The sequence below is a fragment of the Gracilinanus agilis genome, chromosome 2, assembly GCF_016433145.1.
Source record: "Gracilinanus agilis isolate LMUSP501 chromosome 2, AgileGrace, whole genome shotgun sequence".
In the NCBI taxonomy this organism is placed as follows: Eukaryota; Metazoa; Chordata; class Mammalia; order Didelphimorphia; family Didelphidae; genus Gracilinanus; species Gracilinanus agilis.
In genome coordinates this window covers 409,194,083-409,216,525 of record NC_058131.1, presented here as the reverse complement: position 1 = coordinate 409,216,525, position 22,443 = coordinate 409,194,083, and the positions used below count along the sequence as shown (strand labels likewise).

At 35.4% G+C, this 22,443-nt stretch overlaps 1 protein-coding gene across 4 annotated transcripts in view; it reads right to left on the bottom strand.

Moving 5' to 3' along the window:
• PAPOLA (poly(A) polymerase alpha) overlaps window positions 1-22,443 on the bottom strand; it is a 78,827-nt gene that overhangs the window by 53,845 nt on the left and 2,539 nt on the right. For all 4 annotated transcript variants that reach the window (XM_044664584.1, XM_044664586.1, XM_044664585.1 and 1 more), the window contains exons 2-3: window positions 1,967-2,140; window positions 1,333-1,399 (exon numbers count right to left, since the gene is read on the bottom strand). In XM_044664584.1, coding sequence (XP_044520519.1) covers window positions 1,333-1,399; window positions 1,967-2,140 — 241 coding nt within the window. The remainder of the gene's footprint in view (window positions 1-1,332; window positions 1,400-1,966; window positions 2,141-22,443) is intronic.

The following is a 22,443-nucleotide window of genomic DNA, read 5'->3' as shown; positions in this document are numbered from 1 at the left end:
AGCCCTTATCACTCTTCTGCCTTAGAATCAATACACAGTATTGACTCTAAGACAAAAGATAAGGTTTAAAAAAAAAAGTCTTTCTCAATTGTCCCATAATGCAGGTGCCTTCCCTTAATTCATTATCTCCAATTACACTGTATATATTTTGTATATAAATAGTTGTTTTCATGATGATTCCACCATTAGACTTAGCTTCTTTACAGAAGGATCATCTTTTTACTTTTTTTGTGTCCCATCACTTTACACAATACCTGGTTCATAATAGGTGTTTAATAAATGATAGTTCACAGGCAATATCAGTATTATTAGAGCACTTCTTGCTTCACTGGAAAGTGTGAAAATAAAAAAATTAAACTTAAGGCATTAGAACTATCTAAAAATTTATTTCAAAACATAAACATTAAACATATGCATTTGGCCTATCTTCTCATAAATGGAATAGAAACAAAAATAAGAGATGTCTGTTTCAATTATCCATAAATTGCTGAGGAAAAAAATCAGAATTTCCAGTTCTTCTGAAGTGGACTTTTTTCTGGCCTAGGAGAACCTATTCTAGGTCTTTTTTTTTTGGTAATAAGTTACAGTATAGAAAAGCTACCTCAAGAAGTTAACCACTATCTTAAACTTTGATTCTCTGGGTAAAATGCTTTGTAACAAGAAAAGAATGTGCAAGGTTGATGTACTACTCCAGCTTGGGTTATGTCTGTCATACTTTCAATAAGAGAATAAGGTTATCAAAGAAATAATTTTCTTCTTCTTGAATAAAAGTATGGGTCAATGGCTAGTTGTATACATAAGTTTGAGTAACTGTAACTCAGAGATAGCTTAATACTAATTATTATCATCCCAAAATTTAAATACAAGATAATCAAATGTATGAAAATGCAAAAATATAAAATATGTCAAGTAAGAATTATGAAGTATACCACTTGTAATATGAATAAGAGGAAGACTGAATTGAAGGTCTGGTTCAAAGAGCAATTCCCCATATTACTTAGATATATTTGATTTTTATTTAATTTTCCAGAAGCATATCTATCATTCAAAGTAAGGGACATCTCATATAAGAAATGAACTTGAGTTCTGAAGTACATTAGTCAAAAATATATCTAACACTTTAAGCAGAATTTAAGACTCAATTATAACAACTCAGTTATTAATTTTTATATCAACAATCTAGAAAGGACTATGTATTTATTAACTATTACACAATTTTGGCCTCCAATTCAGCTAGGGATGCTTCACAAATCTAATCAAACTGAATAATAGAACAAGTTTATTCAAGCTTATTGTTATTATTCCATCTATAAGTCTCAAAAATTTCCATACCTTGCTTTCACTGATTTCCCGTATCCATTCTTTTACCAGGTTATTTAATTTTCCCAAAATTAAAATCCTGTTGAGAAAACATTAACATTTTTCTCTATATTATCATTTACATTGTTCACCATTCAATATCACCACTGATAAGATGAATAAAACTAAATTCCAATAAAATCATTTCAGAGTTTAAATAATTAGTTTTCCTGGTCTTCTGTTCTCTGAGCTTGAGGTTGTGTCTGTGAACTATCTATATGAAGTATAAGTATATTTACAAAATCAATTGTGAATTACTCTAAATGGTTGTAACATCATAAAAGTCAAACACAAAATTCCCTATTTCTCCACAAAAATTCTTAACCATACACAAATTCATTGCTGAAAAAAAGAGAACATAGGAGATGCAGAGGCAGAAAAGAGCCTGCTAAGAAAACAAAAGTTTGTTTTTTGGGAAAGAGAATAAATGGAGACAGAAAAGGGGGAGAAAGGAAGAACACAAAGCATGGCTAATATAAAACATGAATTTAAACATGACCTAGATTTGGAGGAAAGGAAGGAATTAGCATAATTTAGAAATGAAGACACTTCCTATATAGGAATTAATTTATACTAGTAAGCAATTACAAAAAGTAAATTTACTTACCTGCGCTGCAGTTCCTCTTCCTCTTCAAAAACCCCAAAGGGCTTTAGGGTTTCAATTAGTTTCTGTGCGAGTATGCAGTCTGTCTCTTTGGGGGCCGCTAAACTGATGGGAGAGGTAATGCCATAATGCTTCTGTGGCGGTTGTGTTTGTTGTGATCCCTGGGTTGTAACTGGACTAATAAATGTAATTAGATAAAATTACTGCAAAAAATTTCTATTTTGTAACAAACATGCATGACTAGACAATGCTTTGTATAAAGTATGTATTCCTAAAGCAAGTTAAGAGATAGTTAATTCTAGCTAGTTAATTTTAAAAAGTAATATTCTCAATCCTAATTTACCAGGAAGCAAGTGACTAAAGACAAAAGAAAAATTCTATTACCCAATTTTGTTGAGGTTTTAAAACAACAAACCAAGTTTTCCAAGAAAAGAGAAGCTAATATACTTTTAAACGTAAGCAATGTTTTAAAAAGTAAAATACGGGATGGGGGCAGGGGAGAGTGGCAGCTGGGTAGCTCAGTGGATTGAGAGCCAGGCCTAGAGAGAGGAGGTCCTAGGTTCAAGTCTGGCCTCAGACACTTCCTAATAGTGTGACCCAGGGCAAGTCACTTAACCCTCATTGCCTCATTGCCTAGCCCTTACCATTCTTCTGCCTTGGAGCCAACACACAGTATTGACTCCAAGAAGGAAGGTAAGGGGTTTTTTTAAAATGTTTTTTTAATAAAAAATAAAAAGTAAAATACAACCTAGGCAAATCAGGTCCTAAAAAATTATTTGCCAACTATTCTTGAAAAATTCTCTCATATTAAGGGTAAGAACCTCATAAGCTATTACTGAACAGTGTTTCTTTCAACTGAAACCAAGAACTCTGAAAAGCCAAAATTTTTTCTTTTCCAACTTGTCAAATTTTATGCATAAAACAAAAGATTCATAGCACAGTTGCTCAGCATCTAAACTAAGTAGAAAAAAATAGATATGGCTAAAAAAACTTTAATCCTCAGGAGAATAAAGTATAGAAAAGTTGTAATAGCATTACTGGAGAGAACATCCATGTATCTAAGATCATAGTTTCACTGGCATCATTGCAAATTTCCAGGTTTAAAGTTTTATGACCACATGCACTGACCCTTCAAAACCAATCCCGATGGGAAGAAACACAATATATTTACCAATACTTTATCTTGAAGCATTTTTTTTAAACTTCTTTTGGAATTATCTTCAGAATCCATAGTCCATTCTTTTGAATGTCTTTAACTAAATTTTTGTCACTTAGAAGTGTATTTTTTTATTTATTATTTTTTTAATTTTTAATTTTAAGCCCTTAACTTCTGTGTATTGACTTATAGGTGGAAGATTGGTAAGGGTAGGGAATGGGGGTCAAGTGACTTGCCCAGGGTCACACAGCTGGGAAGTGTCTGAGGCCGGATTTGAACCTATGACCTCCTGTCTCTAGGCCTGGCTCTCAATCCACTGAGCTACCCAGCTGCCCCGTATCTTATTTATAAACAACCAAGTATCATTTATTTGTGAATATGCTGGTAAATTGAATTGGTTAATAGTGTTCTTGATATATATTTTTTAAATATAATGTATACCATGAGAAAAGGACCTATCATTGGGAAAAAGCCAATCCTGGGTTCACAAAGCTCACTTTTAAATTGAAGAGAATCTTTCAAGTACCACCAGAATAATCTATACAGAAGTCAAAGTGCTACTAACTAGATTATATGACCTTTCTGGTATTAATTCAGCATGTTACTATGACAGTAAATTCAATGTTGTGATTCTTTAATTTTGGGCATGCATATTTTCCAGTATCATGGGGGTTTGGGAGTCTCTAGTGAGTACTTTGATACTTTGTTTCAGGTCATATTGGAAAGACTAGGTTCCCTTCATAGGTCTGTTTCCTCAAAAGTGCATTATTGTGTGTGGGGCAGTGAAGTGGCTCAGTGGATAGAGTCAGACGTGGAGAAAGGAGATGCTGGGTTCAAACCTAACCTCAGATACTTCCTAGCTATGTCCCTGAGCAAGTCACTTAATGGCAAATGCCTAGCCCTTACTGCTCTTGTTTTAGAACATATCAAGTCTAAGGCAGAAAGTAAGGGTTAAAAAAATAAAATTCTATTATTGTTCTTTTCTTTGAGTGAATAAATAAGCTTATCTAAATCTTCACTGGTTTTATCTCAAAATGTACAGTATTATCTCCAGTTACTTTCTTCATATTCAAATTTTCTTTCAGAATGAACTTTTTTTCCTACATGTATATAAAACTCTTCAGCAATAATTCTTATATTTCACTATCTTTGTATTTTATATTTTAATGAACCAAAAGAGCATCTTTTCAAAGTGTTCGTTGGTCTCTGCGCAGTAAACAATTCCCTGTAAATCCAATTTTATTTACAGACATTTTCTACCATTGCCACACACAGACCTTATATCCTACACACAAAAGCTTTCTAAATAGTAATTCCAAAGAAGTTCAACAATTCAAAATGCAGATTTTTTACTTCATACAATATGTACTATTGTTTCCTTAATGCTCTTAGCAAAAAAAAGAAACTTGATAGAGTTGCAATTGCTAGGTACACAGTTATCCAGGTTACCTTTAAAGTTGCTATTTCGAGTTGAAACATGCTGTAATGCCATGGGCTATCTCTAGCTTCCATAATCAATATAACAAGTAAATGCAAATTATTAAATATTCCATTATGCACATAGAAAAACCAGAATGTCTTTCTTATTTTATTAGATTCATATCTGTGGCTTCACTATTGTAAAGGAACTCCCTTCCATGCACTGGCATTATTTGAAATGGAATTTCCAAGTAAAACAGAAATTCCCACACATCTTACTCTTATATTCAGTACAGCAATACATCAGTAACTTAGTTAGAGAGCAATATCTGGGGCACTGAGAGGTGCCTTTGAGAGGTCTCTTTCCAAATCCACCCCCACATAGTATAAATGACTTTGTTCTTATATTGTATGTTCTTAAGATCACAGGATCCTTAGAGGCAACCTAGAATATTGAGACCCAGAGAGTTCAAGGTCACAAAACAGTATCTGACAAAGGCTTGGATCTGAATTTCTGCCCCTTGCCTCCCAAAATAAGCACAGTATCATAGTGCTTCTGACCTTAAAGATACTGGGGGGATTGTTTCATTTTTGTCTTTGTCTCTCTCAACTTAGGTCATTTGCTCTGGCTGTCTATGCCTAGAATGCTCTCCCTCCTCATCTACACCTCCTGGCTTCAAGTCCTAGCTAAAATCTCCTCTTCTATAGTTGTGGTTTCAAACTCAAAAAGAAACAGAGACCACTAAACTATACATAAGGACCCTTTCAAGCAGTATACTGACAGTTTTAAAATGTAATATTATCTATGTTTTATTTTACTTCATTAAGTATTTCCCAATTATATTTTATTCTGGTATAGGCCTCAGTGAGAAGCTATATATTGGACACCTTTGTCTTTCACAATCCCTGTTAATTCTAATGACTTCTCTCTGTTGATTATTTCCATCTAATCTAATTCATAATTTTATTATATATAGTTGTCTGTATGTTGTCCTTCACATTAGACACTGAGCTCCTTGTGAAAAGGGACTATCTTTTACCATTCTTTGCATTCCTAGCTAAGACCTACCAATGTGTAGCCCATAGAAGGTACTTAACATTGATTGGTGACTAGTTGCTAATACTACAACAATAAAACCTGCAATGCATCCATATTTATCTGCCCTATGTGGCCTAAGTCCCATGTTGGGAAACCTATGGCATCATAAATATTATATATTATATTTGGTGATACACAGTAATATCAATGCTTTTTTATTATATCCTTTCAAGGACAAGAGCTTTTAAAACTTGATTGATTAAAAAATTGAGAAAATAACAAAAGAAATGACAGCAACTCCTTTTTGGGATGAGAGATGGAAAAAATAAAAATTATTAGAGTTTTGTTTGTTCCTGTTTCTTAAAGGACAGGGTAAACTAGCTAAATGAATAAACATCTATTCTCATCTTGAGAAGGCAACCATTTAAAAAATTTGTATATGTTGCTAACATAGCAAAAACTTAGGTATACAAGGGGAACAAGCATTTAAAAGTTTACTACACATAAAGTACTATAAGGGAAATAAAATATGTACAAGAGACCAACCCTCCAGATTAAATCATAATATATTTTGATACTCATTGACATGAACATAAAACTGAGAAATGGGAGGAGAGATTAAAAATATACCTCAGAAGAAAAAGAGAAAAGCTTAAGGAACACATAGAAACTGTATGCTTATATAACAATTTCTTCAAAAAGACATGATATATATGAACAAAAAATTGGACATTTAAAAAAACTCATCACTGATATAGTAGCAATTTCCTAAAAATAGGCTTCTGTGTATGGTCAAGCCACTGACTTGTTAGCACAAAGATCGAATTATTAAACTAGAATAAAAATGAGATATGGTATATATTTAAAACTATTCCAATTTGACCTACTTAAATGAGCTGATAAAAGCCAAAAGGTGGAAAAAGGAAAGAATCAACAATGAGAGTAAATTTTTAACAATTTCCTATAATGAAGGACACAGTAAACTTTTTTATGCCCTTGCAAGCCAAGATATTCCAGCCCAGGATGACACTATTTTTAAATAACTTGTTTGTAAAATCTTAGAGAAGGAGAGAAGATTACAAACAATATTGCCTCATAAAACACTGAGAAACAATGGAAGCAAAACAACAGTTTAAAAGAAAGTTTATTGAGATATAGCAAGGTCATCCAAAGAACATCTCAGGATGAGGACAACAAAAAAGCGAAAACAAAAAATTTTAGCATGCTTTTCCCTCATCACACACTGAAGCCATCACATTTGAATACTAGTAACAAAGGCCTGGATAGGCTACTTAAAATGGACAGGAGACTGAAGAAAACAGATTAAAAAAGCAGTTAGACTAAATCCATATACAAAGTAGAATATGACTAAATGCTTTCAAAATAAGAGTTAAGGAAAAGGAAAAATTATTTTGAGGGTGAAATAGAAGAGAGGAAAAGAAAGTTTACTTACTTGGTATTACATCTGGGAAGAAGTTCAAATATAAACATAAATCGACAAAGGAAGGAAAAGCATTGCAGGTTCATTGACAGTGGAAAATGTACTATTGTTTGGTTTGAATGTGTGACGAGTACAAGGAATACTGGAAAATAAAGCTAAGATAACAGAGGGTCTTGATTTTTAGGGTCTTTTCAGCATAGGCACTGCGTGAATTATTCTTCAGGCAATTTTTCTTTATGAGTTTGTGAGTCTAAGACATCTATATCCTTTGAACTGAAGATTATTACTGGGCTTATAGCCCAAGAAAGTCATCAATATGAATGTCTACATATCCTCCAAAATACTCATAGCATCACTTTTTGTGATAACTAGGAATTGGAAACAAAGTAGATGCTCATCAACTGGAGAATGGCTAAACAAACTGTGGTACACAAATCCAATAAAATATTACTAATATTATATTTTACTTTATAGTAAGAAATTATAAGTATTGAATATATAAAGAAAACTCTATGTGAACAGATGCACAGTGTGTGTGCAGAGTGAAGCAGAGCCAGGAAAACAATATACAGTCATGTATTACAATCAAGTAAATGGAAAGAATGACACCCTCCAAAAATCAAAAGTAAATTTAACAAAATAATAAAGATAAAAACAGGACTTGAAATGTAGAGATATGAGAAGACACTCTCACAACCTATCTCTTCATGGAAGGAGTTCAAAAGCTCTATTTTCAAGACTTTTTTTTTTTTTTTTAGACCCTCGTACTTCGGTGTATTTTATAGGTGGAAGATTGGTAAGGGTGGGCAATGGCGGTCAAGTGACTTGCCCAGGGTCACACAGCTGGGAAGTGGCTGAGGCCGGGTTTGAACCTAGGACCTCCTGTCTCTAGGCCTGACTCTCACTCCACTGAGCTACCCAGCTGCCCCTCAAGACTTTTTTAATGCATGGATCAGTTGTGCTATATTTTTTTTCTCTCCAAAAAATATTTTTCATCTAGGACTGCTCCCTGTTGAAGGGATGGAGATATGGATAGTATCATGCGTAAGAAATAGAAAATATCACTAAAAACTTCTTTTTAAAAGTTTTTGAGCAGTGTTTAAGAGAACTGTACTTTAGAGAAAGCCCATATATTTGAAGAAAGAAAAAATTAGAGAGAAAAACTATTGTGAAAGTGCAGGATCAAAGTGAGTAGAAAAGGACAAAAGAATGCACAGGAACTGGGAGCTAACTAAATGAGGGAAAAGAGTTGGATCAAATAAAGTCTAGCAGTGACTAGATGAGACTCTGTAGATAGAGAGCCAGACTGGAAAAGTAAAATCTTAGATTCGAATCTGGCCTGACACTTCTAGCTATGTGATCCTGGGCCAGTCATTTAACCACAACTGCTTACTCCTTACTGCTTTTCTGCCTTAAAACAATAATATCAATTCTAAGGCAGAAAAAAAAGATTTTTTTATTTAAAATAGTAATAATAATAACAAATCTAATACTGAGCCTGATTAGGGGAATGCTGGTGTCAACAACCAAGATTTACTTAAACTCCTACATAGTGTGCAAATGATAATGGGATTTTGTTTTTTGACTAATTAAAGAGGGATTAGGGAAGTGAGTTGGTTTTGCTTATGTTGAATGAAGTGCAAGGAGAAATCTTTGGTCTTAGAGAACAGTACATAGATAGTGACATCTGTTATACAAATACTAATTTATATAGTACTAAATAGTTTTCATATACATCATCTTATTTAATCTTCACCATAACCTTGCAGGATAGATTAATATACTGACTAGCTCAATTTTATAGTTAAGAAAGTATGACTAGTAAAATTGGGACATTAATGCATTGCTGGTGGAGTTGTGAACTGATCAACCATTCTGGATGGCAATTTGGAACTATGCTCAAAGGGCTATAAAAGAATGCCTGCCCTTTGATCCAGCCATACCATTGTTGGGGTTGTACCCCAAAGAGCTCATAGATAAACAGACTTGTACAAAAATATTTATAGCTGTGCTTTTTGTGGTAGCCAAAAACTGGAAAATGAGGGTATGCCCTTCAATTGGGGAATGGCTTAACAAATTGTGGTATATGCTGGTGATGGAATACTATTATGCTCAAAGGAATAATAAACTGGAGGAATTCCATGTGAACTGGAAAGACCTCCAGGAATTGATGCAGAGTGAAAGGAGCAGAGCCAGAAGAACATTGTACACAGAGACCAATATACTGTGGTAAAATAGAACGTAATGGACTTCTGTACTAGCAGCAATGCAATGACCCAGGACAGTTCTGAGGAACTTATGGTAAGAACGCTACCCACATTCAGAGGAAAAACTGCAGGAGTGGAAACACAGAAGAAAAGCAACTGCTTGAACACATGGGTTGAGGCGGACATGATTGGGGATGTAGACTAGAAACTACCACACCAATGCAACTATCAACAATTTGGAAATATGTCTTGATCAATGACACATGTTAAAACCAGTGGAAATGCGCATTGGCTATGGGTGGGGGGGGGAAGAATAGGGGGTGAAGGGGAAAGTAAGAGTATGAATCATGTAACCATGTTAATTTTTCTAAAAAAATAAAAATTCTTAAGTAAAAAAAAGAAAGTATGACTAAATGAACTATGACTTATTTGCCCCAAGTCCCAGAAATTATTAATCAGAACTAGAAGCTAGCTGAATCTTCTGACTCCAAGTTGCCTCTAGTTGGCCTGGCTATCTCAACTAAAGAATCCAAATAGGCAATAGATGAAGTTGAATAGAGCAAAGAATGTCTGTAGCAGTAATGGCAAACCTTTTAGAGATGGAGTGCAGAGCTGCCACCCTCTGCCCCTTACCCCACACAGGGGAGGGAGGAAATGCTCCCATCTGGCTATTGGGTAGAGGGGTGGGAGTGAAGTGAAAAGATGTCATCAGGGTTGGTAGAGAGGGAGGGGGAGAGGAGTAGCTCTGCCTAAGTCCCTCTGCCTTCCTAGTAAAAATGGGGGGGGGGGGCGCAACACACAAGTACCCACAGAAAGCACTCTGCATGCTATCTTTGTTGCCTATGCCATGAGTTCACCATCACTGATCTACAGGACCATCTGCATGTAAGGAGCAACAAGTAGTAAAGATCAATATAGTATGGTTTTCTTGTAATTGGATAACTGAATTGTACCAACAGAACTGGAGAATGTGAGAGCAATGTAGTCATTCTGCCTTCATCCTATGATACATATGAAAAGAAAGAACAATTTACAGAGGTCCTGAAGAAAAATGAAGAAAATGAAGAAAAATGACAGCAGGAAATACAACAATATAGCCTATTTTCCCTTTCCTCACCTCATTCACCATTAGATAAAATCTAATTATTATAATAAATGAATTCTATAAGGAATCTAATCAACTCAGTCACAAAGCTTTTTCAATGCTAACTATCTCTTGCATCAGTCCCCTTTTACCATATCTTGGTCTTTACATTTGGTTCAAGTCTTCATTAGATCTCATTACAAGTATCACAAGAGATTCCTAATTGGCCTCCTTAAGGACTAGTATTTCCTCCAATCCTGGCACCACAAAGCTACTAATAGTTAAAAGAGATTCAACCATGTTCCACTCAAAGACATCTAGATAGTACAATGGTTGGAGCATTGGACCTTAAGTCCAAGAAGACCCAAGTTCAAATCTGTGCTCAGATACTTATCAGATGTGTGATCCTTCTGTTTATCTCAGTTTTCTCGACTGCATAGTAAATACAATAACACCTACCTCTCCCAGAGCCACTGTGAGGATTAAAATGGAAATAAATGCAAAGTATTTAATATAGTGCCTGGCACAATAGTAAGTACTTATTTAATTACTTCTCTACTAAAAAAAATCTTCCACAACTTGCTTTTTACCTCTAAGATAAAATTCCTCAGTTAAAGCCCTCCATAATCTAGTACCAATTTACCTCCCTAGTCTTTATCAAATTAACAGTTTCTCAGTGTTGGGAAGACTCCTCAGAAACTAGCAAATCCAACCTATGACTAAACAATTATACTCTCTAAAAAATTTTTTCTTACAAGTGGTCATCTAGTCTCTGGTTGTTTCATTATTCTTTTACCCTCTCTCTGCTTGTCACGATGACCTGATAGCTGGTTTCTTAGATATGGTATACCACCTTTGATCTTCATGCCTTTGCAAACCTTCATATGAAATCTTTCCTGATTCCCCCACCACCAACATTCCCTCCTTCTTGAAATTACTTTATAACTTCTAGCATAGGGCCTTGTATGTGGTAGGTCTTAATAAACACTGGTTGAATTAAATGGATAACAGATAGCAGTGATGGCAAACCTATGGCACAGGTGCCAACGATGACAAGAGCTCTCTCTGTGAGCACTCAGTCACCCTTCCCTCTCCCCCTCCCCCCTGCAGTTTGTTACTAGAAAGGCAGAGGGACTCAGGCATACTGCTCCCCTCCCCCTTTCCACCATGCCTAGCAACATTTTTTCATACACCCCCTTCTGCCCAGCAGCCCAATGAGAAAGCTTCCTCCTTCCCCTGTGTGGGATTAAAGGGGGGGGGGGAGAACGGGACATGTGGTGGTGGGGAGGGCATGGCACTTGGGCTAGGGGTGGGGTGGAGGTGTCTCTAAAAGGTTGGCCATCACTGACCCATAGTAAAAGCTTTATTGATATGGCTACAAAGAGCAAGTAGGTTTTGTAGTCCCTACATATGGGCCATAGAATTACCCTAATGTAATGCTTGAAATATTCGCAATTCATTAATAAAGCTCACTATTCTTTAACTCCCACATCACCCAAAAAGCATTCATCTAGAATCACAGATGGCACCCTTCTTCTACAACAGCGATCTCCAAACTTTGACTAAACATTCCTATCAACAAGAAATAACTGAGTAATGGACTTCTGTACCAGCAGCAATGCAATGATACAGGACAGCTCTGAGGGATTTATGGAAAGGAATGCTACCCACATTCAGAGGAAGGACTGCAGGAGAGGAAACATATAAGAAAAACAACTGCTTGAACGCATGGGTTGGGGTGGACATGATTGGGGATGTAGACTTGAAACTACCACACCAATGCAACTATCAACAATTTGGAAATAGGTTTTGGTCAATGACACATGATAAAACCAGTGGAAATGTGCATCGGCCATGGGTGGGGGGGGGGGGGTGAAGGGGAAAGTAGGAGCATGAACCATGTAACCATGTTAAAAACGAATATTAATAAATATTAAAAAAAAAAAAGAACTGAGTATGAATTCTCTGTGTATTACACATATATACTACTCTAATAATATGTAATAGAGGTAACTTGGATAGAGTACTGGCCTGGGGAGATCGTAGTTCAAATTCAGTAATTTCCTATCTATGTGACCCTAAGCAAGTTACTTAATCCTTTCAACCTTAGTTTCCTCATATGTAAAATGAAGCTAATAGCACCTACCTCACAGGGTTGTGTTAAGATGAAATACATATGTAAAGCATTTCACAAACTTTAAAGTGATTTATAAGTGCTATTATTATATGATGTTCATTATAAAACATTCCAAAAAAATTAAGATTTGAAAAAGTTCTTAAAACCTATTTTAATATAATATTTTACTTACTAATGGTATTAAGAATATTTTGCTTTTACCAAAAATATTAATATAATTAAGAGTGATGCGATTAAATATATTTCATTAGTTATTAAAATCTTGATTAATAAATTTTGATAGGAAGTTGAAGGTCTGGTTCTAAGTATATAGTTTATTTTTATACTTGGTCTTGAAAAAAAAAAACCAGAAAGATATCTCCCAAAGATACATAAATCCATCTCAAAGTACATATTACTCACTTCTTAAAACCATCTATCAATTAGGTTTTTGTCAAAATTCAGGTAGTAAATTTCTATCTTCTTTGGTGTCCATTAATTATTCTCTCAAAACTAACATTTCCATGTTCATATTGTTAATAAAAGGATTCAAAATAGAATAAAATTCTTGATTAGGAAAAAAATTTTAACTGGTTTGAAAATAGTTTCCAAGTTTAATTGTGCAGATAATGAATTTTAATGACAAAATTCTTTTTATTTTAAATGCCTTTCTAATCATGACAGCTTCATACTAGCACTAGTTCACACCTAAAGGAACAATAACACAAGTGTGAAAAAGAATTCTTACTATCTATCCTGTTAACACTAACTTAAGTACCTGCACTAGACTGAAGATGGGATTAACTCCCCCTTGTCTACTTTTAAATTGAATCAACAAAAGATTAAACACCCTACTTAGTACAGGTGAGAAGCTAGCGAGGTACTTAGAGAATTCACACCCTTAGAAATTCAAGCAAATTAGGAATCTGAATCTTTTTGATGAGAACTTATCCTTCAGAAGGTAAGAAGTCATCCTACAGACACTGCCCCCCTGGGAGGTGCTAGACAATTTGGAAACTGTAATTGGCCCCTGTGAAGAGGGAAAGGGACAAGAAAGTCACCATAAAAGCAAGCCCCAACATCCTTCACGGAAGATTGTATAGTCTTAGATAATCTCCTATCTAAGAGGTCTGGAGTATAGGGCTTGGTGAAACTCTGCTTCTACTTGGACTCTGACTCTTGGATTACTTTGTTGGGTGAGTAAAAGGCTGACCCCTAGCTTCTGGAGAGACTAGCTTCCATCTTGGAGGAGGCCACGTGGTCACTCACTACCAGCCTTCCTGGTTGAGAGCTAATTAATCTCTGCCTGGATTAAGCAGACCCAGAGCAAAACATTTAGGTTGATAGGATAGATAACTTCTCTCTCCCCATCACATTTCTCTTCTTTATTGTTTCCTTTCCATTTGGAAATATTTGGAAATAAATTTCTGACTCAAGATATAGTAAATATTGGCAACCACATAATTTCATATAATCATCATCGTCTAACCATTAATTTTAACCTTTACACAAGTGAAGTCCATCATTAATAAGAGTGAATGGGTGGAAACACAGAAGAAAAACAACCGCTTGAAAACATGGGTTGATGCGGGCATGGTTGGGGATGTAGACACTAAAGGACCAAACCAATGTAACTATCAATAATATGTAAATAAGACTTGATTGATCACACATGTTAAAACCAGTGGAAATGCACTTTGGATATGGAGGGGGGACACTTAAGGTGGGGTGAAGGGGAAAGTAAAAACAAGAATCATGTAACCATGGAAAATATTTCTAAAAAAAATTTTTTTAAAATAACCCCCCTCAAAATAACAAGAGTGAATGGGGGGCAGCTAGGTGACTCAGTGGATTGAGAGGTAGACCCAGAGATGGGAGGTCCTGGGTTCAAATCTGGCCTCAGCCACTTCCAAGCTGGTGTGACTCTTGGCAAGTCACTTGACCCCCATTGCCTAGCCCTTACCACTCTTCTGCCTTGGAATCAATACAAAATATTGGCAAGGGCTTAAAAATTTTTTTTAATAAATAAATAAGAGTGATTGTAAATCTAGAGTTCAAATAAGTTATACTTTCAAATTTTTCTATCCAGTTTCCTGCCAGATTTAAAGATTATTACATTTTTTATATTCTATAATATGGCTTACTAGTTCAATGCCAGAAGTATAAACTCTGCCACTTTGTTATTGTTTCCTTGTTCTCCATTAGTAATATTAACTTCGATATGAGCTTTCAATGAAGTCTTTTAATGAGTAAGGGCACCCACTTTACTTCAGATTACTTCACAAAATTTACATGACCCATTCTGATATATATAGACCAAGTGATTAGTAAAACTTTAATTCCTTTTTTCAAATGAAATAATAGCTCTAATATTTTTTTCCCATAACCCAATGAATTGCCTTTCAGTGATATAAATATTCCATTATGTGGAACCCTGCTTTAAAATACTTTCATTTCCAGCTTTCAGCTTAGAAATGCAATTTATAATAACTTGAACAAAACACGGTCATTACAGGTTTCATCACATGATTTGACTATTTTGTTTCGATGTAAATTTTGAAGGGATGGAGGTAGGGTAGTCATACAAGATGAAAGATTGGAAAATTGGAAATTTTAAAGATTGAATAAAAAGGTAGTTCATAAAAATTCCTAGTAACTTGTTACTCCAACCCATTAGTATTCTTTTATACTTTAATAATAAAGCTAATCTCTCTGTAAACAAGAAATCACATTTCTAAGATTAGTTCTCTGATAAGAGTATTCCAAACACTCAATGATAATGATCTCGATGAGGAGGAGGAGGAGGAGAAGGAGGAGGAGGAGGAAGAGGAGAAGAGAAGGATGATAATGATTAGCTTAAACTGACTTGTAAAGTTTCAAAATTCTAAACATCTAACTTATCCTGCATATGCACCTGACTTAATTAAGGCATGACCCAGACCTACTAAAAAAAGTGCAAATTAAAATAAAATAAGTATTGCTAATTACAGGAGCAATTCTTGATAATAGCTATGTCAATTACCATATTAACTATAGTTCAGTAGCCATACCTTAAATCAGCGATGGGCAAACTATTCCCTGTGGGCCAGATCCAGGCCATAGTTTGCCCATCACTGCCTTAAGCAATTCCCCAATCATACTGCTTAAGGCAGTGATGGGCAAACTATGGCCTGGATCTGGCCCACAGGGAATAGTTTGCCCATCGAGGGGCCTTAAATTAATATGCTCGTTAGAGTAAGCAATATGAATAGTAATTGAAATAATTTTTCTTGACAATATTTAACTGTTAAAGGAAATACAATACTATTCACAATCGAAATATATCACTATCAAGAAAACCAAAGAACACTTTAAGAGGAGTATTCAATCCTAATAAATTACTCCTGTTGGGCACTAGTAATAGAAAAAAAATAAGACATTAAGACTCATTAGTTTTTTCTTTCCTTTCTTTCTTCAAGCTTTTCTAAAAATATCTACTATTCAGTCCACACTTGTAAATGTACAATTTAATAAAAGAGGGAGAAAAAGCAAATAGATTTTTGCAATTTTCACCATTAGTACTATATCTTATGCTCAGAAAGAATTAACATGTAATTACTTCTATAAACTACAAAAGTATCAGGGATATTCAATATTTGCCATATCACAGAATTACAGAACTCTGATTATCACTTATATCTCTAGAATCTATGACTATAGTCAGACAAGAAGTACTTATTAAGAAGAGTAAATGGATATTCAGGGAGGACTAGCACCTCTGGTGTGAAGGCATGCCAGCCCTTTTCAAAGCTACTTTTCCACCTTTGGTGTCCACTTGCCACCCAACTCTCTCAACTGTGGTTCCAAGAAGCTATTGCATACTCTTCCAGTAAGTATGCCACACCTTGGTAAAATCATCTCAGCACATGGGCTAACCCAGGTTGAGAGTATAACTGACAGTCCTACAAACTGTTAATGAATTAGGAGGCCTCTATCCCAAGCAAAGACTTCCTCCAAGAGGCAGCTAGGTAGCACAGGATAGAATGCCAGGTCTAGAGGTTTGGGAGGACCAAGTTCAACTATGACCTCAATCATTTCCTAGCTCTGTGATTTTGCTCTGTGCAAGTGACTTGACCCTAATTGGCTAGCATCTATTCTAAGATAGAAGGTAAAAGGGCTTTTTTTTTTTTTTGGTTATTTTTTTAAAGACTTCCTCCAGCAGAATGGGTAGATGAGAACAATTTGTTCCAAAAGCCATGAAAGCAGCAGGTGCTATGAAATGCTTAGAGCTTGGTAAGAAATGGAAGATTCCTAGGTTATCTTCGGCATCCTACGCCACTACTAGTAGTTGGGCTTTTTGTCTTGCCACTGGTCTTCAAAGATTCTATGAAACTGCCTCACTCAAATCCAAATTCATGTGCAAGTCAAGACATCATCTATGATGTCATAGGTCCTTTTCCAAAACAAAAGAGAAACCCACAAGGGCTTACTATGTATCAGGCAGAGTGCTAAGCACTGGTGATACAAAGAAAGGCAAGTCGAGGCACTAAGGAATTTACATTCTAATGATGGAGACAATGTGCAAAAACTATTTCCAAGATTTAGAAAGGTGGAATCTGAACTAAGACTTTAAGAAAACCAGTTGAAAAAGAAAGAACATCCTGGCCATGGAGGAACAATAAGAGAAAAAGCACTGATTCAGGAGATGGAATGTCCTGAATAAAGAACAGAAATAAACCAGATCAATGTCACTGCATTTTAGAGTACATAAAGAAATGCAGAAAACTTTAAGAGACAGCAAAAGGTCAAAAAGTGAAGGGCTTTAAAAACAAGATAACCTTGAGGTAAGAGGGAGCCACTGGGGTTTAGTGAATGAGAATTTGATGGGAGGAAAGATAGGCATGTTCAAACTTTTCCTTTAAAAAAATAATTTTGCAAGCAACTGAGTGAAGATTTAATGTAAGGAGAAGGCAGAAGGTTATTGGAGTTATCTAAGCATGGAGTGATTAGAGCTTTAACCAAACTACAAGCATGTAAGTGGAGAGGAAACACATAAGAGAAAGGCAAGACTTGCAAGCAGAATGGATATGTAGAATAAGTAAAGAGAGGAGCTAATGATGTTACAAAGGTTCCAAGTCTAAGTGAGTAGGAGAACAGTGGTGCCTCAACAGTTAAGGCAAGAGGGGGATGTGTTTGGAGGAGGGAATATTCTCTCACAATATTGTTTTTGAACATACTGAATTTCCAGTAAAACAAGACATCCAGTTCAAGATCTCCAAAAGGTAGCTGGCGGGCTAAGGTAAGAGGTCTGGGCTCTGTCAATCATCTGCATAATGAAAATTGAAACCATAAAGGCTGATGAGATCACCCAGGGAGAAGAGGGCTCAGGAGAGACCCTTAGGAAACTCCCAAGGTTATGTAGTATGACCTAGATGAAGATCCAACAAGAGACCACAGCAGAGAAGCAGTCTAAAAGGAAACACTAAACTACCAAAAATGTTGCAAACCTCTCTCATGCAAATCTTACCTAATATTATCATTTGAGTTTTACAAACAGTTTATAGTCAACCAACAATGTGATCCTAAGTTTTGTGAGTCTCTGTGTACTAGAAAAATATTCAAAAGATGTTTTATGGGGCAGCTGGGTAGCTCAGTGGATTGAGAGCCAGGCCTAGAGACGGGAGGTTCTAGGTTCAAATGCAGCCTCAGACACTTCCCAGCTGTGTGACCCTGGGCAAGTCACTTGACCCCCATTGCCCACCCTTACCACTCTTCCACCTAGAAGCCAATACACAGAAGTTAAGGGTTTAAAAAAAATTTTTTTTAATTTTTAAAAAGATGCTCTAATTGTATGTTCTGCACAAATCTCCAATCTCAATTATGCCATTAAAACTGTTCAGTGGGATATTCAGGCCTACTCTGCTCTATCTTTATTCAATACTTCATTCAATTGATCAATCAATCAATACTTATTAAACCCCTACTAAGTGTCAATCAATACTTATTAAGCCCCTACTAAGTGCCAGGTACTGGTGCTAGAAATACAAAGTAGAAGTTCCTGTCTGCCTCCTTTTCAATTTAGCCAAAGAAGACATGCATGTATAGTTATATACAAAATAGATATAAGTCATTTAGGGGAATGAGACAATACTAGTATCTGTAATATGAAGACTAATACGGATTTCTTAGCAAAGAACCAGTTCCTATGGGTCTTAGTGAATTAGAAATGCCTCAAGTACAGGGTTGGCAATAGCCTGAATTCTTTGAATCTAAATAGTACTAGCTAGGACTAAATAGATTTATCACCAGAACACTGAACATCAAGTAAAGAATTTTAGGGTCAATTTCCTCATGGGTTCCATCATTGGAGGCATAACACACCCTGATACCACATCCTTCAAAGTATTAAAATATTTAGACCTGTATTACTAAGACAGTGGTTCAAATAGGCAACAGAAGGAAAGACAGACCCAAAAATAAACAGCTTTGGTCATGTATGGAAAGAAAAAGCATTGTGATAGCCTTTGTAATTCTGATGTAGAAAATGAAAATATTTGTTATTCTTAAGACTTCTATGCATACAAAAAGTAGAATTATCTTTCTCCCTATGTTTCCTTCTATATCTGCTCCTATGCTTCTCTAAACCCAAAAAGCAAAGATAAAGCACTAAAGCTGTTAGGAGTATGTTGAGACTACCAGAATTGAGAAGCCACTGCCATCTCAAACTAGAGGCAGGCAGCTGATGTATTGCCAAATTCTTTGCATTTGACCACCCTAGATGTCCAACTGCTCCAAGTGAAGAAAGGTAAAACTTTCAAGAAGAACCAAAACATAAAAGAAGCAAAGAATCTACAAGAATAAAAGGAACATTTTAGATCCTGTAACCAAGAGCAAACCAACAGAGCTCACACATAAAGAACAGCAATCTAAAAAATACATAGAAATTTGCTAATGATGTCAACCACATGTCATGGGCACAAAAATGCACTTAAATAACCTGAAATCATTTGTATTATTTATTAAAAATGATTTACAATTGCTTCATTTGGTTCTCACAACAACCCTGGGGGGGTAGGTACTATTATTTTCATTTTGTTGTCAAGGAAACAGACAGATGGGATTAAGATATGAGTGTTAAAATTAGTGGATGAGACCACATCAGTTCTCTTTTCACTGAGCCACTTAAGTACACCATGATTCTGAAGATTGTTGCCAGAGAAAAAATCCATCCTAGAAACTCCAAGTCAAGCTAAATTTCATCATTTCAATGCTGAGCAATGAATTTTGTAAACTAGGAACTTTTTCAGCTATGAAAGTCTTCATAATTATAATGACAATAAAGGGTTCAAAACTTAAAAAAAAAAATTTTTTTTAAATAGTATTACAGGGGCAACTAGGTGGCTCAGTGGATAGAAAGCCAGACGTGAGTACAGAAAGTCCTAGGTTCAAATCTGGTCTTAAAAAAAACACTGGGCAGCTCAGTGGATTGAGAACCAGGCCCAGAGATGGGAGGTCCTAGGTTCAAATCTGTCCTCAGACACTTCCCAGCTGTGTGACCCTGGGCAAGTCACCTGACCCCCACTGCCTACCCTTACCACTCTTCTGACTTGGACCCAATACACAGTATTGATTCCAAGACGGAAGGTAAGGGTTTAAAAAAAAAAAACTTCCTTTAAAAAATAAAAAAAAGCAACTTCCTAGCTGTGTGACCCTCACCAACTCACTTAACCCCCACTGACTAGCTCTTACAACTCTTCTGCCCTGGAACCAAAACTTAGTATTGATTCTAAGACAGAAGATAAAGGTTTAAAAAAAAATTTTTTTAGTAAAAATTTAAAATACCATTACAACTATTGTCATTGCATGTAGGAGCTTACTTAGTCCATGTTAAAAAGTAAATGTTTGGAGGTATTACAATATAGAAGGCAAAAGAAACCCAACAAAAAAAGCATCTGCATTTTTTTTATTACTTAAACCATTTTCAAAGCAGAAAAGGAGACATGAAATAAATTTCTAGGAACCACAATATAATCTTTAAAGTCCTATGAATGCTATTCAGTTTCACAGAATTTAACCATTTAACCAAACATGAAAGGAAAGCAGACACTTCTAGGGCTGGAAGAAAAATAATAATTCAGCTGAATACACTTGTACCTGTGCATCTTGGGAAATCTACGGAATCTCAAATTTTTTCAGAGTACGTTATATCAATTATTGGTTCTTTCATCTTATTCAAATAGATAACCTCATCTCTGGTCACATTTTACTTAGTAAAAAAACTACTACAAAATGTACTCAAGAAGAAATAATAGTAGCAGTAGTAGTATATAGCATTTATATGTGCTATATACACTGTGCTAAGAGATTTACAAATATTACCTCATTTGAATCTCAAAACACTGAGGTAGGGGCTTATTATCCCCATTTTACATTTAAGGAAACTGGGGTAAAGAGAAGTTAATTTAACTTGCCCAAGATCACAGAGCTAGCACACAGAACCCTATCACACTTTGCCACTTAGTTACCTCTAGTCTAATAATGCAAAATATCATAGAAATCCACATAAAACACAGAGTACATTATTCAGAGGAAATAATCAATGATTCAGATGGCCTATAGTTCTGGATTCTAAGTCACTAAGGGGCTGCAACTTACAGTAATGGAAGGAAAATCCACAACCAAGAAATCACCTATCTTTGAAGTACTGAAGAAACCAATTAGAAAACATGAGAAACTGAAAATTCAATTTACCTAGTTTTGTAAAAGGTATTTATTTAAAAAACTGCTTTAAAATAATTGAAGCAAATTTTAACTGAATATGGAACATTAGATAATACTAGACTCAGAGTCAAAGAAACAAGTTGCTCCCCATCAAAATATTTACCCATGTTTTCCCCTTCATTATCGTGGGAAAGTCACTGACAATGTTATAACCTTAGATTCCTCATCCATAAAATGAAGATAATACTTGTTCTACAAACCTCACAGGGTTGTTCTAAGACAAAGGCTTGGTAAATTTTAAAGCAGTATATAAAGGTGAGATCACTGTTAAAAAAAAATGTTGTAACCAATTCATTAAGAAGACCATTTCAGGGGCAGCTAAGTGGCTCAATGGATTGAGTCAGGTTTAGAGAGGGGAAATCCTGGACTCAAATGTGGCCTCAGACACTTCCTAGCTGTGTGACCCTGAACAAGTCACTTAACCCCAACTGCCTAGCCCTTACCATTCTTCTACCTTGGAACCAATATTTAATATTGATTCCAAAATGGAAACTAAAGGTTTTTTTTTTTAAATAAAGTATACCATATATGAAGAACAGAATGCTGTTTTTAGATATTCCAAATTTAATAAGAAAATTACATTTCTAGAAATTTGACTGGAAAGCTTTTCCATTGAGACCAACCAAAAAAGAATGAAAAAAATTTAATATGAAAATAGTGCACTTTTCTTGGTTTAAACTTTATCTTCTCATCCCCCTGAAAATCCATAAAAATTGTACCACTAAAGTCTTGAAAAATTCATGTTATAAATTCACAATATTCAACAATGATAAACTCACATTGCAGTAGCTAATTTAGAACTTCAGTTAATTCTGGAATGACACTCTCCACCCCCAAAAAGGAAAATACTCTGTCAACCTTTTTTTAAAAACTCTTACAATCAATACTGTTTTGGTTCCAAGGCAGAAGAGCAGTACAATCTAGGCAATGGGAGTTAAGTGACTTGTTCAGGGTCACACAGCTAGGAATACCTGAGACCTCATTTGAACCCAAGTTCTACCATCTCTAGGCCTGGCTCTAAGCCACTGAGCCATCTAGTTGCCCCCTCCCAGTCTTAATCTTAACTGAAAGTGGGAAAAGCATACAAAAAATTCAAATGGAATGTTAAGCATTTTAGGCCACTCAAACTGGAACAGTGTATCAAAGTAAAAGACTACAAAAGTTAATAATGATCTGACCCCCAAAGTTCAAAATGCTCAATTAATCAGGAAGGCCAGGCCCCAGTTCTAGAATTTTTCCCATATAAGCAACTTTAACA